The sequence below is a fragment of the Microcaecilia unicolor genome, chromosome 4, assembly GCF_901765095.1.
Source record: "Microcaecilia unicolor chromosome 4, aMicUni1.1, whole genome shotgun sequence".
Lineage (NCBI taxonomy): Eukaryota > Metazoa > Chordata > Amphibia > Gymnophiona > Siphonopidae > Microcaecilia > Microcaecilia unicolor.
Window position 1 is genome coordinate 294,502,777 of NC_044034.1, and position 24,604 is coordinate 294,527,380.

The following is a 24,604-nucleotide window of genomic DNA, read 5'->3' on the forward strand; positions in this document are numbered from 1 at the left end:
CTTTCCTTCCAACTCTTCAGCAATATCTCCCACAAATATATTAAACAGAATAGGCCCCAGCACCGACCCCTGAGGAACTCCACTGCTCACCTTCCTTTCCTCCAAGCGGATTCCATTTAACACCACCCTCTGCCACCTGTCGGTCAACCAGTTTCTTATCCAGTTCACCACTTTTGGTCCTAAGTTCAACCCTTTCAGTTTATTCACGAGTCTTCTGTGGGGGACCGTATCAAAGGCTTTGCTGAAGTCCAAGTAGATTACATCTAGTGCATGTCCCTCATCCGGTTATTTGGTCACCCAGTCAAAAAAGTCAATAAGATTCGTTTGGCAGGATTTTCCTTTGGTAAAGCCATGTTGCCTCAGGTCCTGTAACCCATCGGTTTCTAGAAAGTTAACTATTCTTTCTTTCAGCAGCGACTCCATTATTTTTCCTACCACCGACGTGAGACTTACCGGTCTGTATTTTCCCACTTCTTCCCTGTCTCCACTTTTGTGAAGAGGGACCACATCCACTCGTCTCCAAGCTCGCGGAACCTCTCCCGTCTCTAAAGATCTATTAAATAAATCTTTAAGAGGTCCCGCCAGGACCTCTCTGAGCTCCTTCAGTATCCTGGGATGTATCCCATCCATCCCCATAGCTTTGTTCACCTTCAGATTCTCCAGCTGCTTATAAACTCTTTCTTCCGTAAATGGCGCAGTATCCACTCCGTTCCCAGACGTTCCCTCGGCAGCCAACCACGGTCCTTCTCCAGGATTTTCTTCCGTGAACACCGAAGAGAAATAATTGTTTAGCACGTTCGCTTTATCTTCATCACTCTCCACATAGCCATTCTCATTATCTTTCAGTCTCGCAATTCCATTCCTATCTCTTCTCCTTTCTCCAATATATCTGAAAAAAGTCTTGTCACCTCTCTTTACATCTTTAGCTATTTTTTCTTCTGCTCGCGCTTTCACTAGCCGTATTTCCCTCTTTGCTTCTTTGAGTTTAATCCGATAATCTTTTCCGTGATCATCTCGTTGAGTTCTTTTGTATTTCTTGAACAAAGCCTCTTTTGCTCTTACTTTTTCAGCTACTTGTTTGGGGAACCATATAGGCTTCCTGCTTCTCTTGTTTTTGTTTACTTTCCTCACAAAAAGATCAGTCGCCATATTTATAGCAGCCTTTAGCTTGGACCACTGTTTTTCCACTTCTCCTACACCTTCCCACGCCAACAGCTCCTTCTTCAGGTATTCCCCCATTTTATCAAAATCAGTACATCTGAAATCCAGTACTTTGAGTTTTGTGCGTCCGCACTCCACCTTTGCCCTTATATCAAACCATACGGTGTGATGATCACTATTAAATAGGTGGGCACCCACCCGGTTATCGGAAATACTACCTCCATTAGTGAGCACTAGATCCAGCATCAACCCTTCCCTCATGGGTTCCGTCACCATTTGTCTGAGCAAGGCACTTGGACAGGCATCCACAATCTCCCTACTTCTTTCCGATTCCGCAGACGGGATGTTCCAATCCACGTCTGACAAATTGAAATCTCCAAACAGTAGCACCTCCCCTTTCAAACCAATCTTTTGAATATCTTCTATCAGATCCTTGTCTAACTTCTCCATTTTTGCAGGAGGTCTGTAGATAACTTCTGTGTGGATACAGGTTCCGTCTTCTCTTTCCAGGACAATCCATAAAGGTTCTTCTTTTCCCCAGGTTCCTCGCATTTCAGCCCCTCTGATATTCTCTCTCACATACAGAGCCACTCGTCTACCTCTTCGGCCCTCTCTATCCTTCCTAAAAAGATTATAGCCCCGTACAGTCGGTCACATCCCATTCATGAGAATCGTTGAACCACGTCGCTATAATAGCAACAATATCCATGTTTTCTTCAAACATCAGGGCTTGCAAGTCTTGAACCTTTTTACTTAGACTAAGAGCATTTGTGCACATAGCTTTTCATGTGCTTAGTGAGTTTGGGTGTTTTTTTTATATTTACATGACCTTTCCCTCTGCCATCATGTTTATTCTGGGGGTGACTTTCCGAAATCCCCTGTTTCCTTTTGTCACTCCCACCCTCTAGCTTAAATGTCTAGAAACAGGCTTGGGATGCCCCACCATGAGTGTTAGAATGTGAACTTGGGTCTTTAAGTGAAGTTTTACATACCAGATGCATAATAAGTCACTGCAGGGAAGGAGGGCAACAAACCCCAATATTATTATTTAAGACTTCCAGTTTAATAATATGTATTGTTCATGTTTTCCTGTTTTGGTTTTTGCAGCACTTTTTTCTTTTGCTTAATTTGACTCAAAATTGTGTATGTCCATTTTTCTTGAGTTTTTGTTTTGGCTTTTTCCTCTGACTGGACATTTGAAAAAATGGAAGACACACCTCTGTCCACTTGGCCATCCCCATAGCTGCTTTTTTTACAAGAGAAAATATTTTTTCACTTTTTAAATTGTTTTTTACAATCTTTTCCTTACTAATTTTTAACTTGCAGACACACTTTCTTCCCTATTAGTCACTTCCATCAGTGCACTCCAATAGATTTTTTTTTCTCCCCATCCCCCCAAAATTTAAATTATGTCTTCTATATTTATTTGAAGAAAACAAAAAAAAATGAAAAAGAATACTTGGAGTCCTGTAAGGAACAAACAGCAAAAACAATCCTCCTTGTCTAAAATGACCATCTGGTTCCATGTCATAAGGCTCATCCAGTCCTGGCTCTGCCACATTGCATCTATGAACTTGTAGTTCCAATTTCATAAGCATAGCAGGACCACATGTCCACAAGTGGAGCAAGGTAAGCCAAGAGTGGATTAAGTTACTAAAATGTGTTAAGGGAATAGTGCAAGATTGTTGACATTTTAACAAACATTAAATAGTAAAATCATGCTTTATTTGCCCTTAAAGCACGTTTTGGCAGCGCAATTTGAGATATTAATGAGATGAAAATCATGGAAATACATGCAAAACACCTCATTATTATGAAAATCAAACAGCACAGCTTGTGTTTAACTTCATAAGCTGTGTTATTCATGGAAAATAACACCAGCTTTGAGCTGGCATTACTTTTCCTCCCTATAAGCATTGAGCCACTAATGCATGGCCTGATGATCCCAGGTTCCATCGTAAAGGGGCTGGTAGATTTCTAGTTGTCTTGCTCATTCCTGAAACCCCACCAACAAAGATTCCCCTAAACAAAGCCCCTCCCCCCCAAATAGCCACCCCACCACTCCTTTCCCCCAAGGAGATCCCCCATTCCCCTGGAACAGTCTGACCTTTCTGAAGTGACATTCCAACCCCCCAGAACAGACCCTCTCACCACACCCCCAAAGAGCATCTACTACTCAGTGTTGGGCAGTAATATATTAGTAACAATATATTACTGGTCAGTGCTTTTTTTGTAGAAAAAAAGGTGCCGGTACTCATTATGGGCGGGGTCACCACGTATGGCTCCACCCCTATGATAGCCACACCCACATTAACCACACCCCCTATACCAGCCATGGCGCAGATAAACACACATCATTGAAAATATTACAGTACTATAGGAGAAAAAAATAACGTGATTTTTTTTCATTATAAATAATCTCTGTAAGCTCTTACAGCTCCAGTATACCCAGTGCAAAATAAGACAGCCAATGTAAATTCTCAAATTGGAGAGAAAACTAACAACTTATAGCAGCAGCTTCAGAGAGCATTTTCCATCTCACAGATAGGCTGCAGAGAATACCTTCTCCTGCTTTAGACTTAGCCTTGTTGGATTATTTGTAGTAAATAATTAGCAGATTTTAGTACACACAGCTTCAGCTTTAGAAATGTTAATTTCTTTCTTCATCTCTCTCTCATTCACCCCTGAATAATTCACTGCTGAGTCACTTTAAAGTTGAAGTAACAAAACATCTGTTTACTCACAGTTTGTAGTTAGATTATAATCAGACAGGCTTATATATACATATTACTATACATTTGTATTATCAGCTCCTTCCATGTGCTTAGATGGTAATGGATGCTCACACCACCATAGATCCTCTCAGGTTAGGAGAGATCATGAGCTCCATGTGCACCATGTGCTGCATGTGCAGTGTCTGACCCCCACAGGAAGTTGCATAGCTATGTGACCTCTCTAAGTAATTCACATCAGAGGTCACAGAGTAATCACAGAGAAATAATAGGTGACAGGCAATGCATGTAAAAATACAATTACATTCCAACAAACCCCTTCTCATGCATAACTGTCATGCAATTATTTATTCATACAAAGTCCAAGCTTTATACGCAGATTCACAAAACGTTCTCTGGGTAACGGTTTGGTCATGATGTCAGCTGTCATCTCACTGGTGTGACAATAGTGTAGACTTATGACCCCTTCTTTCGCCAACTCTCGCACGTTGTGGTATTTCGTTGCGATGTGCTTGGTGCGTGACTGAACCTTGTCATTCTGTGACAGTCGGATGCAGCTCTGATTATCTTCCATTATCTGGATTGGTCTCTTTTCAGCTATTCCGAAATCCAGCAAAAGTTTTCAATCCACATCAGTTCTCTGCACGCTTCCGATACGGCCACGTATTCAGCTTCTGTAGAAGACAAACTCACAATACTTTGTTTATGACTGGCCCATGAAATGTGTACATTTCCATACATAAACACATATCCACTTGTGGATTTATAATCAGAATGATCCCCTGCCCAATCTGAATCACAGTAACATATTAGTTTTGGATTACTATTGGCTGAAATCTTTAATTTACAATCAATGGTACCCTTTAAATACCTTACCATCCTTTTAACTGCAGTCCAATCTGATTTGGTAGGTGAGCTGACCCTTCTGCTCAAAATTCCTACTGCATTTGCTATATCAGCCCTGTATGTGGTAGCTAGATATAAAAGCTTACCTATGGCTGATCTATATTGGATGTTATCTGGTAAAGGTTCTCTTACTGTTTCATCCTTCAGAAAATCAGTGATCATGGGAGTGCTTACAACTTGGGCATCTTGCATACCTAAACTTTCAATAAGCTCATTTATTTTCTGCTTCTGGCTTAGAAGATAAGAACCATCATTTTGTTTCTCAATTTCTATACCAAGATAGTATGACACATTACCAAGTTCTTTTATCTCAACATTGAGGTTTAAATATTTTACAATGTCCTTGTACTCTTGCTCACTTTTGCTTGCAATGAGCAGATCATCAACAAAAGCTAAAATGTATGCATATTGTCCATTTGTGCACCTAGTGTACAAGCATTTATCTGCTTCACCTTGCTTAAATCCTAAATTTGTCAATATTTCATGCAATTTTTCGTTCCAACATTTTGCACTTTGCTTTAATCCATAAAGACCTTTGTTTAATTTACACACTAGCTGTCTTTGTTTTGTATTTATGAAACCTGTTGGTTGTTCCATGTACAAGTCTTCAGTTATATCTCCGTGAAGAAACGCTGTTTTCACATCAATGTGGTTGACTTGCATGCCTTTTGAGACTGCAATGCTCAGAAGTGTTCTTATTGTCGTGTGTTTCACTACAGGTGCAAACACTTCATCAAAATCTTCTCCATATTTTTGAAGATATCCCTTTGCCACTAATCTGGCTTTATACCTTTCCACTTTTCCTTGTGCATTCCTTTTTAACTTGAATACCCATTTGCATCCTATAGCTTTCTTGCCAGGAGGTAATTTTGTAAGAATCCAAGTATTATTTTTATCCAATGCATCAATTTCTTCTTGTGCAGCTTTATGCCATTCAGCAGCTTCTTCTGCTGGCATTTTCTCAATCTCATCCCATGTTAAGGGCTCTTGAGCTTCTGCTGACTTTGTTAGGTAAGACAGTCTTGGGGGTGGAACACCTTTGTTTTCCCTGGATGAGCGTCTGACAACAGGTTGGTCTGACCTTTCCGCATCCTCTAAATCTGAGAGTTCTTCTCCAATTGATTCCCCTTCTCCAACTGTACTGTCTTCTTCAATGATCCTTTCTGTGTCTGTTTCCTCTGCCTGTTCCTCGTTAGATACAGGTGAGTTGCTTTCAGACATCTGCCTTGGTATGGCATTTATATACACTGGCATGTCTATTATGGTTCTAGTTTCATATTCTGGATGATAAGGCTCATCTGGGATAATCCAGCCTTTATCAACCCTTTTGTTTTCATCAAAATATGTAACATGTCTTATGCCAACAATGCCAGTTTTCAGATTCAAAATTCTATATCCTTTGTGTCCTGGAGCATAGCCAACTAAAATGCCCCTTTCTGTTGTGGAATCCAGCTTATGCCTTCTTTGCTTTGGTACATGAGCATATGCTGTACTTCCAAATGTTCTTATGTGTGACAGGTTTGGCTTCCTACCATGCCATGTCTCATGTGGTGTGCGCTCAGCGCCTTTAGTTGGCATTCTGTTTTGTAGGTACACTGCTGTGAGAATGGCTTCCCCCCATAGTCTTTTAGGGAGATTGCTATCTGACAGCATACATCTGGTCATTTCCACAAGTGACCTAAATTTTCTCTCTGCAACAGAATTTTGCTCTGGTGTATAAGCTACTGTTGTGATATGCTGAATGCCTTCTTGTTCCAGAAATGTGCACATGCTTTGTGAAGTGAACTCACCACCATTGTCGGTCTGAAGAACCTTTGGTTTTCTTTCAAATTTATTGCTCACCATGGCTACGTATTTCTTCAGCATGTCTGTGACTTGACTTTTCTCTTTCAGCAAATAGGCCACACAATATCTAGAGAAATCATCCAAGAATATTAGCACAAATCTGTTATTTCCCAATGATGGGATATTAAACGGTCCACATAAGTCACTGTGTATTAAGTCCAGCACTTTATTACTCCTATTTCCTGTGTATGCAGGAAATGAGGGTCTCACACCTTTTTGAGTAACACAGTCTATGCATTTCTCCATTTTACCAGCATCTGCACTTATCTGAATGCCGGTGGCTAGTTGCTTACTGTAAAGATCCTGGATCACCTTAGAATCACGATGTCCCAGGCGGCGGTGCCAGATTTCCAGACTACATTTACCATCATTCTTCCTTACTTGCGCCATATGTGAGGCTTCACCTGAAATGCTCAGTTTATAAACATCATTATGCATAAAAGCTTCAGCATACACTTTATCATTTTTAGAGATTGTGCACTTACTGTTTTCAAAATGAATCACAAATCCCTTCTTATCTAATGTAGATACACTAAGCATATTGCAAACTGCTTGGGGAATATACAAGACATCACTTACAGGAATTTCTTTAACTTCATTAGACACTTTGCATTTTAAGAATCCAATACCTTTTGCTTGGATCTTAGCAGTCCCTGCGTTTGCAGTTTTAAGAATACCTTCCTCTGGACACATTTCCTGAAAGAAATCCTTACAATTGGTTAAATGGCATGTGCTCCCTGAATCCAAATCCAAGTACTTTCATTTGAATTATTATTTACCATAGTCAAAGATTTTTCTGCCATTAGAAAGCCCTTGTGTTTATCTTTGTCCTTCATACATTTCCTGGTTTGAAAATTCTTTAGTTCCATTGGCTTAGGTGAGCTAGAGGGAGTGTTTTGTGTTTCCTTACACCATTTAGATACATGTCCCTCCTTTCCACATGAGTAGCAAATCAGCTTGCCCTTGGGTGGAGTTTTCCCATAGCTCCGCCTTCCTCTGTTCTTTGCCAAGAAATTTGTTTCATTTCTCTCTGACTTGCTTTGAGAACACATCTCCTCAGAATCATTTATTATGCATTCCTGCCTTAGTTTTGATGTTGCCTGTTCAAAAGATTGCCCTTCAATGGCCTCATTTACAGACCTAAAAACATCAAACTTCTTTGATAGTGAGGTAAAAAGAAATGCTCTTTTCAATGCATCACACATGGGAATTCCAGAAAGTTCTAACTTTTGAAATGAAGACATAAGATACATAATGTGATCATTACATTTACTTTTATCCCTTAATTTGGTTTCATTCAACTCTGCTAACCAAATTGGTTGCTGCTTTGCATATGTAGTTGCATACATAGTTCTCAGTTTATATAAAATGTCCTTTGGTGTATCTTTTCCCTCCACTAATATGGCTTGTTTCTCTGAGAGAGCTTCCAAAAGCATGCACTTCACATAATAGTTTGCATTGTCCCATTCAGCCATATTTTCAGCTGTTCTGTCTTGGTCTAAGCATATATCTAATCTTTTTGCTCGAAGGAGACATATGAATCTTAGTTCCCACTTCTGATAATTAAACTCAGTTAATTTAGGCACCTTGAGAGAATAGAACAATGGTGAATTTCTTCCCTCAGCCATTTTCTTAGCCTTCTGTCTGCTGTGTGGGGGGAGAGAGAGAGACAGACTGAATCTTTCCTTTAAAACTTAAGAGAAAAATGTGGCCTTTTTTTCTGCCTGGTAATATTTCTCTTCTTTTTCAATTCCTGGACCCTGGGCCCATAACCCTTTTGTTGGATTATTTGTAGTAAATAATTAGCAGATTTTAGTACACACAGCTTCAGCTTTAGAAATGTTAATTTCTTTCTTCATCTCTCTCTCATTCACCCCTGAATAATTCACTGCTGAGTCACTTTAAAGTTGAAGTAACAAAACATCTGTTTACTCACAGTTTGTAGTTAGATTATAATCAGACAGGCTTATATATACATATTACTATACATTTGTATTATCAGCTCCTTCCATGTGCTTAGATGGTAATGGATGCTCACACCACCATAGATCCTCTCAGGTTAGGAGAGATCATGAGCTCCATGTGCACCATGTGCTGCATGTGCAGTGTCTGACCCCCACAGGAAGTTGCATAGCTATGTGACCTCTCTAAGTAATTCACATCAGAGGTCACAGAGTAATCACAGAGAAATAATAGGTGACAGGCAATGCATGTAAAAATACAATTACATTCCAACAAGCCTGGCCTCAGAATGACATCCTATAGTATATCTCCTATCAAACTGAGCTCTCTTTTTCATCAAGCACTGCCATTTCCTCCCCTCACCCTCCCCACTGACAGTTTGAACTTCGTGGGTGTGGCTTGGATCTCTTTCAGGGAGAGAAAACTAACAACTTATAGCAGCAGCTTCAGAGAGCATTTTCCATCTCACAGATAGGCTGCAGAGAATACCTTCTCCTGCTTTAGACTTAGCCTGGCCTCAGAATGACATCCTATAGTATATCTCCTATCAAACTGAGCTCTCTTTTTCATCAAGCACTGCCATTTCCTCCCCTCACCCTCCCCACTGACAGTTTGAACTTCGTGGGTGTCGCTTGGATCTCTTTCAGGAGAGAAAACTAACAACTTATAGCAGCAGCTTCAGACAGCATTTTCCATCTCACAGATAGGCTGCAGAGAATACCTTCTCCTGCTTTAGACTTAGCCTGGCCTCAGAATGACATCCTATAGTATATCTCCTATCACCTTCTCCCACTACTCCAACCAGAGTTACACCTAATCACACTGACCACCCTTCAACATCTTCTGTCCTTCTGTGACTGTTCTCTTGTGCTTGACTGCTTAAATATTTTAAATTTAAATGCTTTACTTTTTGTCTATTAGATTGTAAGCTCTTTGAGCAGGGACTGTCTTTCTTCTGTGTTTGTACAGCGCTGCGTACACTTTGTAGCGCTCTAGAAATGTTAAATAGTAGTAGTATTACAAATATTAAAATGAAAATAAAATGATTTTTTTCTACCTTTGTTGTCTGGTGACTGTTTTTCTTTCCATATTGGTCCCAGTCTGTGATTCTCCTTTCCTTTGTTTTCGCTTAACTCTTCTGTGCCATTTGTCATTTTTGTCTCCTTTTTCTTTGCTTTCTTCAATATTTTTCAGGCTCTCTCTCTGTTCAGATTTAATTCATTCTTACTATCCATTCTTTAATTTCCTTCATCTACCTGTGGCTTTTCATCTTTTCCTCACCCTTGTTCTCCCCATGCCCCTTCCTCTTATTCTCCAGTCTTTCTCTATTCCCCTTTTCCATCCAGCAGCTCTGCTTTCTCTCCCCATCCTTCCAGTGTCTCCCCTATTTCTTTCTGCATTCTTCCATCCAGCGTCTTCCCTCTTTCTCTCCCTATCGTTCCGTTTTCCCTCTCTCTCTCCCCATCCTTCCATCAGTTTTTCCCTCTCTCTCCCCATCCTTCCATCAGTTTTTCCCCCTCTCTCTCCCCATCCTTCCATCTGTTTTCCCTCTCTCTTTCCCCATCCTTCCATCTGTTTTTCCCTCTCCCCAATCCTTCCATCTGTGTTTTTCCCTCTCTCCTCCCCATCCTTCCATCTGTTTTTCCCCTCTCTCCCCAATCCTTCCATCTGTTTTTCCCTCTCTCTCCCCATCCTTCCATCTGTTTCCCCTCTCTCCTCCCCAATCCTTCCCTCTGTTGTTTTCCCTCTTTCTCTCTCTCCCCAATCCTTCCCTCTGTTGTTTTCCCTCTCTCTCCCCAATCCTTTCCTTTGTTGTTTTCCCTCTCTCTCTCTCTCCCCAATCCTTCCCTCTGTTGTTTTCCCTCTTTCTCTCTCTCCCCAATCCTTTCCTTTGTTGTTTTCCCTCTCTCTCTCTCTCCCCAATCCTTCCCTCTGTTGTTTTCCCTCTTTCTCTCTCTCCCCAATCCTTCCCTGTTGTTTTCCCTCTTTCTCTCTTCCCAATCCTTTCCTCTGTTGTTTTCCCTCTTTCTCTCTCTCCCCAATCCTTCCCTCTGTTTCCCTCTCTCTCTCCCCCCCAATCCTTCCCTCTGTTGTTTTCCCTCTTTCTCTCTCTCCCCAATCCTTCCCTCTGTTGTTTCCCTCTTTCTCTCTCCCCAATCCTTCCCTCTGTTGTTTTCCCTCTTTCTCTCTCTCCCCAATCCTTCCCTCTGTTGTTTTCCCTCTTTCTCTCTCCCCAATCCTTCCCTCTGTTGTTTTCCCTCTCTCTCTCTCTCCCCAATCCTTCCCTCTGTTGTTTTCCCTCTTTCTCTCTCTCCCCAATCCTTCCCTCTGTTGGTTTCCCTCTTTTTCTCTCTCCCCAATCCTTCCCTCTGTTGGTTTCCCTCTTTCTTTCTCTCCCCAATCCTTCCCTCTGTTGGTTTCCCTCTTTCTCTCTCTCCCCAATCCTTCCTCTGTTGTTTCCCTCTTTCTCTCTCTCCCCAATCCTTCCCTCTGTTGTTTTCCCTCTTTCTCTCTCTCCCCAATCCTTTCCTCTGTTGTTTCCCTCTTTCTCTCTCCCCAATCATTCCCTCTGTTGGTTTCCCTCTCCCTGCCAAGTTTCCCGCGAAGTCACGACGCACGCGGCACCAGCCCCTATTTCCGGCCGCTGCTGCTTCTCCTGTTGAGCAGCAGCGGCCGCTACACAAAGAAAAACAAGATTTTTAAAAAAAAAAATTGAAACCTGGCTGAACGCGGCACCCCGGCACTGTAGACAGCTATTAGGCATTGGCTGTTGCCCTGCAGCCGCTCCTCCTCTTGCCTCTACGTCACTGCCCCTGGAGGAAGACCCCGGAGGAGTGCAGTGACGTAGAGGCAAGAGGAGGAGCGGCTGCGGGGCAACAGCCAATGCCTAATGGCTGTCTACAGTGCCGGAGTGCCGCGTTTCAGCCAGGTTTGAAGTTTTTTTAAAATCTTTTTCTTTGTGTAGCGGCCGCTGCTGCTCAACAGGAGAAGCAGCAGCGGCCGGAAATGGGGGCTGGCACTGCGTGCGGGACATGGACTCACGGGGCGGGGGGGAGCAAAAAAAAAAGGTGCCGGTACGCCGTACCATTGCGTACTGGCACAAAAAAAGCACTGTTACTGGTAGTATATTACTTCTAAAAGTAACAAGTAACCATGAGACCCTTTTACAAAGACATGTTAGGTGCAACGCGCAAGCAGCGCAGGCTTAAATGAGACTACTGCCAGGCTACCATGCCCCCTGGTGATAATTTTAGATTTGGCATGCACCCATAATGCCTGGATGATTTATTTATTTATTTCCACCCATGCACGTCATTTCTGGTGGTAATCAGCAGTTGGCATGCGTGCCCTTGCCGCTAGATTAATGGGTGGCATTAAGGGCTCAGGCCAGTTTTGGATGCACATTGGTTTCAGTTTTACTGCATGCCCATTTTCCATCCCATTTTTTTAAAAAGCCTTTTTTTGTAGACATGGTAAAAACTGGCCCTGCATGCGCCCAATACATGCTCCTACACTACCGCAGTCCACTTTTTACCACAGCTTAGTAAAAGGACCCCTGTAACAATTACTTTTGTGCAAATATAATGAAATAACTATATAATATATTACTTTTCTTGAGTAATGAGTAATATACCCTGGGATTCTATCCTGCTTATAATCAAAAGAGAAAAACGCCTATATTGCGACCCAAATCGGGAGATGGGCGTCTTTTTCCCCTGGGCGCCCAAATCAGTATAATCGAACGCCGATTTTGGGCGTTTCCAACCGCAATCTATCGCGGAAACGGGTAAAGTTGATGGGGGCGTGTCGGAGGCGTGGTGAAGGTGGAACTAGGGCGTGGTTATTGGCCGAGGAGAGATGGGCGTCTTTAGCTGATAATCGAAAAAAAAGGCATTTTGACTGCGATTTTGGGTCACTTTTTTTGGACCTTTTTTTTCACGAACAGGTCCCAAAAAAGTGCCCCAACTGACCAGATGATCACTGGAGGGAATCAGGGATGACCTCCCCGGACTCCCCCAGTGGTCACTAACCCCTCCCACCGAAAAAAACCCACTTTAAAAACTTTTTTTCCAGCCTCTATGCCAGCCTCAAATGCCGTACCCACCTCCATGACAGCAGAATGTATTCTATCCTGTGACAGCCTTTCCCTGGTTCTGATGTGGCTCTCGGGTGAGTGTGACAACTTTTCTGTTATGCACACTGCAGAGTCACATCAGCAATGCATTGTGGTGGGTGTAGGGTATTGGGCTCCGTGATTCCACTAGCTTGTGGCAAATGCTCACGATGTTGGTAGTTGGTAGGCTCTACTCCCATGGTGCTTTTCCCCCTGTTTACTGGGTCAGAGTGTGCCCTGTTTTGTTTCCGGTAGTCCATGAGGTAGTGACCATTTTTGTAAGCCAGTTTTAGATCCCTTTCACGTGTTAGCCACGTTAGAGAACTTAGTTCTTACCTTGAATGTGGCTGAAAGAGGGCATTGTCCACCATTCTTCCAGCTCTGACCTACTGCTAATCTCAGTACCAGGGAGACTCATTGCCAGTGGGGCACAACCTCTGATCTGCAGTTAACTGTGAGTAAGCATGCATATTCCCAGGGCCGTGCCAAGGGTCTCTGGTGCCCCCCTGCAGACTATCAGTTGGTGCCCCCCCCCCCTCCCCGTCTCGCTTCTTCATTAGATGTTTCTCCATTGCTACCTGTCTTTCCTTTAGACTGAAAACTACAGGCCCAGCCAGACCTGACAAAAGGGTCTACCACACCCTTCAATGTCAAGCATATACTAGAAAACTGTAAATTAGCTTACACAGGAAAGCAGTATTAAAAAATAAACACAATTCCTGCTGTTTCTTAACACTGCCTCTCAGAGAAAGCACTGCCTTTATAAAGGCTTTTCAGTGGGACTTAGCCTATTAAAAACTATTAGCATAATTAGGAATGGCCAGCCCTTGTAACTGCAGAGACCTAAGCTTTGATTATGCATGTTCCTGTCTTTGTTACAGTGGGGGGGGGGGGGGGGGGTCTCTTCATCTCATTTACACAGTCTGACCTCGGACCCTGGCTCACTGGGAGCCCAGTCTCTTGGAGACTGCTATACATTGCAAAATAAGATAGCAGATGTAAATTCTCAAAGTGGACATATTCCAAACACGATTTTTTTCTACCTTTGTTGGCTGGTGACTTTCTTTTTCTGATCATGCTGGCCCAGTATCTGATTCTGTTGCTGGTATCTGTCCTCTTAACTCTGTTTCCAGGGCTTCCTTTCCACTGTATGTATCCCTCATTGATAAGTCTCTGACTCTAAAGTTTAGCAATTTCATTAAAGCAAAATGTATTTTCAAATATTTTCAAATATCACAAACTCTCCCTATCCAAGCAGAATGTTTTATATAAAAACAAACACACAAAAAAAGCAATCAGATTTTTACTTACCAGCTATTCTACACTATACGTCAGCTAAACTTCCTCAGCCAATTAAATGGATTCTAGCTGTAGCTATGATAATTATGTACACATCATTGCAGTCATGCCCTCCTCTCAGTGTACATGCTCAAAAAACAAAAACTTTGAACCACTTACAGATAATTACACTATTTATTTTTTTATTTCTCCCCAGTCTCACTTGCACACCTGCCTCCAAACCTGTTCTCTTTCATTTGAATGTTGTTCCAGCTCACCCTGAATGAAAGTTGTTCACACACCAAGGCCATAAATAGCTGCTGGTTGTACTCTTTGAAGTGTGTCTGTCTCAGCACTGGTGGGCTACCTTCACTTCCTGATGCGGAAAGGCAGGGGAGAGAGGAGAATCACAACTTCAGGTAAAAGATTTTGCAAGTGAGTGGCGCCCTCTAGACGTCTGCGCCCCCCTGCATTGCTTACCTCGCTTACCGTGTCAGCAAGGCCCTGCATATTCCAATAAAGGACGTTTTCAGAGAGATTAGTCTTCAGGTGTCAACTGGTGTGCCAATGTTATATAGCAGCAACAAGTCCTAGAGGCCTGCATGTAAGCAGGTCCCTGGAGCACTTTTAGTGGGTACTGCAGTGCACTTCAGCCAGGTGGACCCAGGCCCATCCCCCCTACCTGTAACACTTGTGCTGGTAAATGGGAGGCCTCCAAAACCCACTGTACCCACATGTAGGTGCCCCCTTCACCCCTAAGAGCTATGGTAGAGTTGTACATTTGTGGGTTGTGGGTTTTGGGGGGGGGTTGGGGGCTCAGCATCCATGGTAAGGGTGCTATGCATGTGGGAGCATTGTCTGAAGTCCACTACACTGACCTCTAGGGTGCCCAGTTGGTGTCCTAGCATGTCAGGGGGGCGAGTGTACTACGAATCGTGGCCCCTCCCATGATCAAATGGCTCAGATTAGGACGTTTTTGAGCTGGGCGTTTTAGTTTCCATTATCGCTAAAGTAGAGGAGTGTGGTAGCCGTGTTAGTCCACTCTTAAGGTTATCAATAGAAATCAAACAAAATAAAACATGGAAAAGAAAATAAGATGATCTGAGGAAGAAGGGCGACCTTTGAAAGCTAATCAAGAAATGTATTAAGTTATGTCCAATAAAAAAGGTATCATCTTATTTTCTTTTCCATGTTTTATTTTGTTTGATTTCTATTGATAACATTATCGCTAAAAAAAACCAAACGCCCAGCTGAAAAACGTCCATTTTTTCGAAAATACAGCCTGTCCTGCCTCTTCACGTACCCGTTTTCGGACATAGACTATGCCCCTCTACAGTATATGTTGTGTCTTAATTTCCGCATGGAAATTGAAGCATATTCTATAACAGAGCACATAACTTAATTGGTTAACAGCGCTGTTAATTGGATGCTAACAAGCAATTATCAGCACTAATTGGCATAAATTATGATTTAAGTGCAGAGCTTGCTAAGCATATTCCATAACGTGGTGCACGTAAATTCTAGGTCGCACAGTCAAAAAGGTGGCATGGTTATAGGTGTGGAATGGGTGGGTCATGGGTGTTTCTAAAATCTGTCATTATTATAGAATACACCTGCTCTGCACCTAATTTAGATGTCGGGATTTATGCCAAGTAAAACATGGTCTAAATGGATGTGACCAGATTTGGTCACGTGGAGAGGCACTCATATTTTTTTACCATGCTGATTTTTCAGGCACCTTATATAGAATCTAGTCTGCTCCTTGTTATCTTGGGCAAGTCACTTAACCCTCCATTGCTTCAGGTACAAACTTAGATTGTGAACCCTCCTGGGACAGAGAAATATCCAGTGTACCTGAATGTAACTCACCTTGCGCTACTACTGAACAAGGTGTGAGCAAAATCCAAATAAATAAATAAATAAATAATGTCTACTTACTTTATAGAGATACTTTTTACTGACACCAATCCGATTTTCTTTGCATCACTAGGCCTATTATTGGGCTGCTTCCGGTTTCCGACAAACTTCCTTTGAGTAAAATTGTTCAAGTGTGCAGCATAAGGTAATAACAAATATGGCTGGGTCTTCGACATTTAAGCACTCTGTTTATATGTCATATTTTTTGATGTGGTAAGCAAAAAGGATAACAATATTTATGTTAAGTGCAAGTTGTGTCTGGTAAGTAATAAACCTGAGAGTGATGAAGTGGAGTCAGTGCTAGCAAAGAAATAAAATCATCTTCAACCAACTGTTGATTTTAACTGTGACATCAAATTTCACAGGCTCAAATTGATGTCCTCATTATGAACTTTGTCGTAGAAGCTATGCAGGCATTCAGCTAATTATTTCCATGTATATTTTTTTCTATATTTGACTTAAATATCTTTCTAATTGTATTGGATCCTTATATTTGAAGACTTGAACATTTTCTGTTTAGATGTATTCTTTGATATTGGATGGATTTCCAATTGCTAAAGTTAAATTTATGTAATGTCAAGAATTAAAAAGTAGCTAAAAAGTAACATATTACTTTCACAGTAACTTAATATATTACTTTCATTAAACAAGTAACTAGTAACTGTGATATATTACTTTTTCCTTGCAGTAATTAGTAACTTTAATATATTATTTTTACAAAGTAACTTGCCCAACACTGCTACTACTAGGCATTGACCAGTACCATTTTGATGCAGTATGCCTACAGGGCAGTAGCAACTGGACATTGCTTCTGTCCTCCACCACTAGACATCAAGCATCTGTGGAGGGTGGTAGATCTGGGGTCAGATCTGTGGAGTTGGATGGGGGGTTAAGAAAGTGGAGAGTTTCAGGAGGAAGATGGATCTCTTTGGGGAAGGGGTGGTGGGGTGCCTGTTTGGGGCTTCTAATTGGCAGTCTCAGGGTAGGCTCAATAGCTTTAAAAGCACTGGCCCCTTTAAAAGATGGTGGTCTGCTGTGTCATTACTGCCAGAAATGCACAATATTTCTAGCTGCATCTATATAAATGAATATTTTTGGTGCCTGTTGTCAGAAACTCAAGAGTACCAGATCAGTCCAGGGCTCAGAATGGAACTGATTTGAGTTGCCTTCCAGTGAATGTGTGAAAGTAAGGTCTTCCAGGTACCCTGAGTGTGTGTCTACTCTCTCACTTAAAGCGTCAAATAGCATCTGACCCATTTAGGCTGAAATGTCTTTTCTTACATATGTCTGTTACTGCAGAATGAAACAACAAACAAAACTGAAGAGGTGCGGTTCGATGTAGTAGTTCTCAAAAGCTAGTCAGAAAAGGTATAAAGTTAGTCCAATGACCTTTATTTCTATGCAGTAAAAACTGGAAATAATATCATGTCAAGAAAATACTGCTTGCATGAAAATGTGAATGTTAGCAAGATGTCAATCACCGACCAATAATAAATACATTGCCAAGTGGTTGGTAGGAATTGTGGGGGACTTCTATCGACCCATCATTGGTCCATTTGAGGTGCACTGCTACTTCTCATGCTTTACACTGGACTTAAGATGAAACGCATAAGTTCAGTGAGCTGTGGACACTAGATGAGTGAATGGGGTATTTACCATATTCATTCTATGTTGTAAGCTCTTGGCAGGAAAATGCACCACTGAAGGAAAAATATGAGATTACAGAGGGGAAGAAAAGAATGGAAGCTGCCAACCAACCCAGGAGAGACAGGAGCTAAGCATAATTTCAAAACCACATCTTGTTCCACTGCATTCTGGGAAATGCAATTGCACATTTGCAACATGACAAATTCCATAATTCACTGGATTAGAAGATTTAAAATACTAAATGAACCATGAATGAGACTGCCTAGCTTATTATTGTCTTATAGCTTAAGTTGGAATGGCAGAGCTACAAAAGAGGGCACCGGGAGGGTTTCAGGGCATGAACAACAGAACTGCTAAGTTACTCCAATTCTAAGAGGGGGTTTTTAGGCCAGTCTTTGCTTATTAACAATGCATAATGCATTATGGGGCATGTAGCATGGATTTCAGTGGGTAGGATCAGGGACTATAAGTCCCATACTCTTTGGGCTGTAAATTCAAAACCAGGACTGGCCAAAAAGTCTCCATCCTTTAGCTCAGTAACTTGGCATCTCTGAAGCATGTTGGCATAGGGGAACATCAAAGATAATTATGAAGAATGGGTGCTGATGTCTCAAAGGCAGGGATGCACCAGTGTTGGGGGCAGGGGTAGTTGTGTCGCCTTCATTTCTTGACCTTTCCCTGAGCAGCCACAGCCTCCATGGCCTTGCGCACGGTCTCTTCATCTCCCAGGAACTGCATGGGCTTCAGGGGCTTCAGGTTGTCATCCAGCTCATAAACGATAGGGATGCCTGTAGGCAGGTTCAGCTCCATAATCGCTGCATCTGACATGTCTGATGAGGAAGCAGCAAGAAAGAAAGCACTTTAAGAGAAGGAGAAGAAATTACCCCTAGCTGGACTGTACGCCATCAAGAGGCACTATAGTATAAAAACATAGTAACATAGTAGATGACGGCAGAAAAAGACCTGCACGGTCCACCCAGTCTGCCCAACAAGATAAACTCACACGTGCCATTTTTTGTGTATGCCTTACCTTGATTTGTACCTGTCTTTTTCAGGGCACAGACCGTATAAATCTGCCCAGCACTAGCCCCGCCTCCCAACCACTAGCCACGCCTCCCACCACCGGCTCTGGCACAGACCATATAAGTCTGCCCAGCACTATCCCCACCTCCCAACCACCAGCCCTGCCTCCCACCACCGGCTAAGCTTAAACAGAACTCTGAAAAGTTGCAAGCAAATCCTAAGAAAACTTAGTCCTAACTCTACCCTACTGCAGCGAAGATGCAAGTTTGTAGGGCCTGTGCAAGGGGAGGGGCAACAGAGGGAAGGGAAAGGAAGATCCCAGAAATGCAGGACGGAATGGGGGAGGGGAGGGGAGATATGGAGGCAATTTGGGGGGAACATTTGCTCCTTCCTTGCACCCCCATAGTGCCACTAGCCAGTCTAAGTGTCTGCCTAGGGCTGCACAACTGGGGGGAGGGCAGCACTGATGCAACAGTTGGCATGCCTATGGAAGACATCATGGCCAGCACAAGGCCTTGAGCATCTGCACATGCTCCAGGCCTACTGGGTTCCAACCCTGTTCCACAAGAGGTAGAACCCAACAGGTCTTGAGTATGCACGAATGTTCAAGGCCCCACGCTGGCTTTGATGTCTTCCATAGTTTTGCTTGGCCCCCCCACTTTGGGCATGGGTCCCCTCCATACCTGCTGCACCCCCTTAAATGGCTGGCAGGGATGCCAAAGCTCCGCCAGTCAAAAGAATACAGTGCCTGAGCCACACCCCTCCTCCTTGTGCTGCTTCCGTAATGCAGAAATCCACAGTGCACCTGCTGCCGCCAATGCCAGGACTTCTCTCACAAGCTCAGCTCACATTATTATATATACTAATGTACTCATATTAAATGCTAGTAAGACCAAAGTTCTTTGGTTTTGGAAACCTTCCATTCAAATCCCTTCTGAAATGACACTGTCCCAGGTTAAAATATTACATGTTGATGGCAGCTCAAAGGTTCTTGGTTTTGTCTTGGATTTGTTTTTCATTTTTGAACCACAAGTTGCTAATTTATAGAAGAAAATTATTTTTCAATTAAGACAATTACATCTAATAAGATTTTACTTCCATGAGCATCATTTCACCCTATTGGTCCAAATGTTGGTTTGTCCCATTTGGATTATAAAATTTGTTGTATATGGGATTAAATTCTATGCTCTTAAGAAAACTCCAGCTAATACAAAATACAGCAGTTCGATTGATTTTCCAGATCAAGAAACATGGTAGCATTTCTGAGTATCTTCACAGGCTTCATTGGCTTCCTTTAAAATCTCAAATTATTTTCAAAATTGCATTTACTGTTTTTCATAAATTACATACTAATTTACCAGATCTCTTAATCCAACTTTTGTCGCATTCATTTTTTTCTTCATCTCGAGAGTATTTAATATATTTTTACTAAGGTATCCTATTGTTAAAGGTTTACTATATAAAAGTCAATTAGATCTAATGTTTTCTTTCCAGGCTATTTCTATATGGAATGATTCACCACAATATATCAGAACTGAATCTAATTAGCTGAAAACTTTTTTATTGCTTCAAATTAACAAAAATTTGAAGCAATTCTATTAATTGTTGTTCTTTGGTAATGTATTGTGATTGATGTAATTCCCCCATGTGCTGTTTTTTTTTGGGTCTCTATGTTGTAAGCCGTCTAGAGCCACCAGATGGGATTTGTATGGTGAATAAGTTCCACATTAGATTAGAAGCAGCACACGGAAGCAGGGAGTGGCTCAGGCATTCGGGGGAGAGAGGAGAAATGTGTTGCCCCCCCCCCCCAAAAGTCCACTCCTGGGACCCCCAAAATTGGAGGACTGGCTATACCCCTGGTGTGGATACAGCCATGAGGGGCTAAGGAAGAGAAAGGAAGCCATTGAACCTCTCAGGGTGGGGAGAAGGGGAGGTAAGGGGAGGAGGGAACGAGAGAGATGCTGGACACCACAAGAGAAGGGGTAGGGAAAGGGAGATGCTGGACTATAGGGGGAGAGAGGAGCTAGAGGAGATGCTGGATGTGAGCGGGGTGACGGGAGAGCCTTGAACTGCCCCAGAATAGGTGGGGTGCCCTGTTGAAGGTTCGCCGACAGTGTCAGATACCCTTGGTGCTAGCCCTGGAAAGCAGTATCAGGATGAGTGCCCTGGCACTAATGAATGAGAGATGAGGCTCAAAAAGGTGCAAGAGTGAGAGTCTTCAAATGAGTCTGACACAGTCTTAATGAGTGAGATTTGGCATCCCTAAAATCTGAGGCTAACTAGGCCCAAGGAGGCTGAGCAATGACCCCATTTGTCATCCAGCTAGTTAATGTATGTAATTGTAAACTAGTGCAAAATCTGTTTTTAAATTTGCATTAACTACCACTATCTGTAAAAATTTAGTGCAGAAGACAAAATGGATGAGATTAGGAAAATGTCAGAAAAGGAGGAGGAGGAAGGGTGGCAGCAGATGGATTTTGGCAAAAGGTCCCTTTCTGATGCAGAGTCCCTAATTTGAGATTTGGTGACGTGTCTAGAAATAAAATCAGATGGCACAATATTTATAAATCCTGCCGTTTCTTTATGCATTTTCTGTTTCCCCCAAGAGCACATGGCACAGGAAATTGAGCTTTATTGCTTGGAGCCAATCTGTTCCTTCCTGCTGGTGGTACGTTTTTTGAAAAGGCAATGAATTCAGGTCTGACTTGGCAGATTAATTACTTAGGATGGCAGCTTCACTGGAGGTGGGGGACAAGAGTAGCTGAGTCAAAGCAAAACAGTCACACCAACTCATTTGAGCTATCAGAATATACTTTTTAACAATAAGGAGTAGAGCCAATTTTCATTTACCTGAAGAAAAGGCATTTGTCCAGTGAATGATTTGGAAACTCCTCCCATTTTGCATATGTATACCAAGCAAACTTAAATATTTAAAAGTATGATGACTGATTACAGGACTATTCTGGGATATAAACATACTAGGAAGGCCTGCAAACTGGTGGGAAAATGTGGGATACAAATGCTACAAATAAATGATTCAAAGTGAATTGAGGGCAGGCACAACTGCTGAAAGGTTGATCTAGAATGCCTCATATTCTTGCGCTGTCTCAGAGTGAATCATCCAATTGTGACATCACCATCCATTGCATTCAGAGTGACAACCAGATCTACTGGCTCCAGGTAGGAAGGAATGTGCAGTGGCACTTCAACCCTCATGCAGTACCTGTAGAATTTGTTCCCCCTCTCCCTCCAATCCAGAATCCTAGACAGGTGCATGCTGTAGAGACATTGAGATCCATGCTGCTTCCTATTCACCCCAACCCCCAAGTTTGTCTTGCTTCTCCTCTGCTTAGTGTACTCTGTTTAGATCAAAAGCACATATGCTATAGGTGGGAGGAGGAGGACAAGGAATTGCATTTATTTGTGGCCCCTGTGTCAATGTGGAGTGGAGGAGTGGCCTAGTGGTTAGAGTGGTGGACTTTGGTCCTGGGGAACTGGGTTCGATTCCCACTGCAGGCACTTAACCCTCCATTGCCCCAGGTACAAATAAGTACCTGTATATAATATGTAAGCCACATTGAACCTGCTATGAGTGGGAAAGCGCAGGGTACAAATGTAATAAATAAATAAATGTCCTAAAGGTGCAGATGCAGGGACAAAACCAGCATTAGGAGGTGGCAAACAAAGCAATTGCCCTGGCCCCAATGCCACAGGGGGCCCTAAGAAGCGTGCCTCCGATATGAAGGAGGCACAGTCTCCAGGCAGGCTTTTGGGCCCTCTCCCCAGTTTCTGCCCTGAACCCCTACATGTCTAACTCACTCCAGCGCTGTGCAGAGAAAAAACGAGGGCTGCAGGAAGGTGGAAAAACCATACAGAAGAGAGCTGAAATGGGCAGGAAACAGAGGATAATGTTCAGAGAGAAATTACAAAATCAGCTATTTTCAGAGATTTTCATGGTGAGAAAAATTCTCATAGCCTTGAAGCAATAGCAATAGAGTCAGGACTGAGAGGAGTCCCTTGTCCTTCAGGACCTTATAACATCTCTCTGCCTTCTTATTTGTAGTAGTGATGCTGTAGTCAAAGCAAAACAATAGGTTCTGTCAGCCACATGAAGTCAAAGGACTCTCAGTCCCAAGGCCAGTGCAAGAATATTTGATACCCTAGGTAAACTTATAACCTTGTGCCCTGGCCCTACCCTGGCTCTGCCTCTTGTTCTGACTCCTCTAGCAACCTACCAGCTTGGCCTCAGCTTCCCAGAAGACCCTAAGCCAGCACTTCCCCCAGTTGCTCAGTCCCTGCTGGGCTAGCAGGAGGATGTATTCTTAATAGTGTGTCAGCTCCCTCTGCCACACGGGGCAAGTCTTGCAATGTGAGCCACATGCGTTATGAAGTCTCATAGCTCATAATGCAATATTTACCATGTGCTGAAGAGGAAACTATGCTAAATGCCCTCCTTCCTGCCAGCTACAGGGGCCAAGCACCACTGTGGTAGGGCCTCTGAGAGGGCGAGAACTAGAAAGGAGAGAATTAAAAATACTTGACTGCTGTCTTTTTCTGCCTTCGGAATGTCAGTGTTCTAGTTCACCTAATGGAAGAGCCAACCCTGATTAATGTGCCCCTTTACTCTCAGAGAGAGTGGGCAGTTTTCAATAACCCACGTACTTGTGTTATAGGTTTTTGGAAATTGCTTTCATTGGGGGTCATTTTATAAAGCATTTTCAACATGGAAAGGGCTTGTGCAGCTGTACACATGTGTAAAAAGTAGGTGCATGAAAAGAGTGTGCCTACTTTTACACAATTGTGTTTGTTTATTTATTTACTTGCATTTATTGATCGCTTCCACCAGCTGACCCGAAGCAATTTACACAAGCAAATAAATGTAATACCCCATGGAATGGGTATTACTAAAGGTGGTGTTAGATGTTCCAGAGCCCTGGGAGGAGCGAGGTCCCTGCCAGTGGGCTGGAGTGTTGGAATGTCCCTGAGTGGGAGGAAGCCCAACCCAAGGGAGGGGTGTTGAAATAAGATGCAGAGAGAAAGTGGTTTCCCTGTAAAGAGTGACAGCAGGGGTGGAGTTTGGGTTTGATAAAAGAAGTTGTTTGGAGGTACACTAGCAGGCTTATTTTCGAAAGAGAAGGACGCCCATCTTTCGACACAAATTGCAAGATGGGCGTCCTCACAGGGTCGCCCAAATCAGCATAATCGAAAGCCGATTTTGGGCGTCCCCAACTGCTTTCCATCACAGGGATGACCAAAGTTCCCGGGGGCGTGTCAGAGGCGTAGCAAAGGCGGGACTAGGGCATGCCTAACACCAGGGCCGATCTTAGGCAGAGGCGACCGAGGCGGCCGCATAGGGCCCTGCGCCTAAGGGGGCCCCGCGCGGCGCACCTCAAGTCTGCCTCGCCTCTCCGACCACCGCCACTGCTCGCCTGCCCTCCATGTCCAGCGACACGACTCTCCAGTCCTCGTTCCCCTGCTCCACCTCCCTCCAGCCGTCTGAGCCCCTCCCCCATCTAAGCCCCCCTTGCCCGACCCGCCAAACGACCCTCTTCTACTACCCGACCCGCCGGCACCTCACCTGACCCAGCATTTTTTAAAAATCTACAAGTGGTGGTGCCACTGCCTCGCGTCTGTAAAAGAAGAAAAATCGCTTTGTCCATTGGCCGGCCTTCCCTCATGTCCCGCCCTCTGATGTAACTTCCGCAAGGGCGGGACATGAGGGAAGGCCGGCCAATGGACGAAGCGATTTTGCTTCTTTTACAGACGCGAGGCACTGCCGCTTGTAGTTTTTAAAAAAATGCTGGGTCAGGTGAGGTGCGGGCGGGTCGGGTGGTAGAAGAGGGTGGTTTGGCGGGTCGGGGAGGGGGGGCTCAGACGGGAGTGGGGCTCAGGCAGCTGGAGGGAGGGGGAGCAGGGGAACAAGGAGAGTCGCGTCACTGGACATGGGTGGAGGACAAGGGCACAGGAGGGTCGCTGGACATGGGGGGATAGCAGGGGAGGGGGTTCTGGAAATAGGTGG

At 43.3% G+C, this 24,604-nt stretch overlaps 1 protein-coding gene and 1 long non-coding RNA gene across 2 annotated transcripts in view; one reads left to right on the forward strand and one right to left on the reverse strand.

Moving 5' to 3' along the window:
• LOC115469263 overlaps positions 1–24,604 on the forward strand; it is a 57,598-nt gene that overhangs the window by 3,357 nt on the left and 29,637 nt on the right. The gene's annotated exons all lie outside the window — the stretch shown is intronic.
• The window catches only part of PGAM2 (phosphoglycerate mutase 2), a 40,360-nt gene continuing 33,042 nt past the window's right edge, over positions 17,287–24,604 (reverse strand). The window contains exon 4 of the mRNA XM_030201737.1: positions 17,287–18,392. Coding sequence (XP_030057597.1) covers positions 18,223–18,392 — 170 coding nt within the window. The 3' untranslated portion in view covers positions 17,287–18,222. The remainder of the gene's footprint in view (positions 18,393–24,604) is intronic.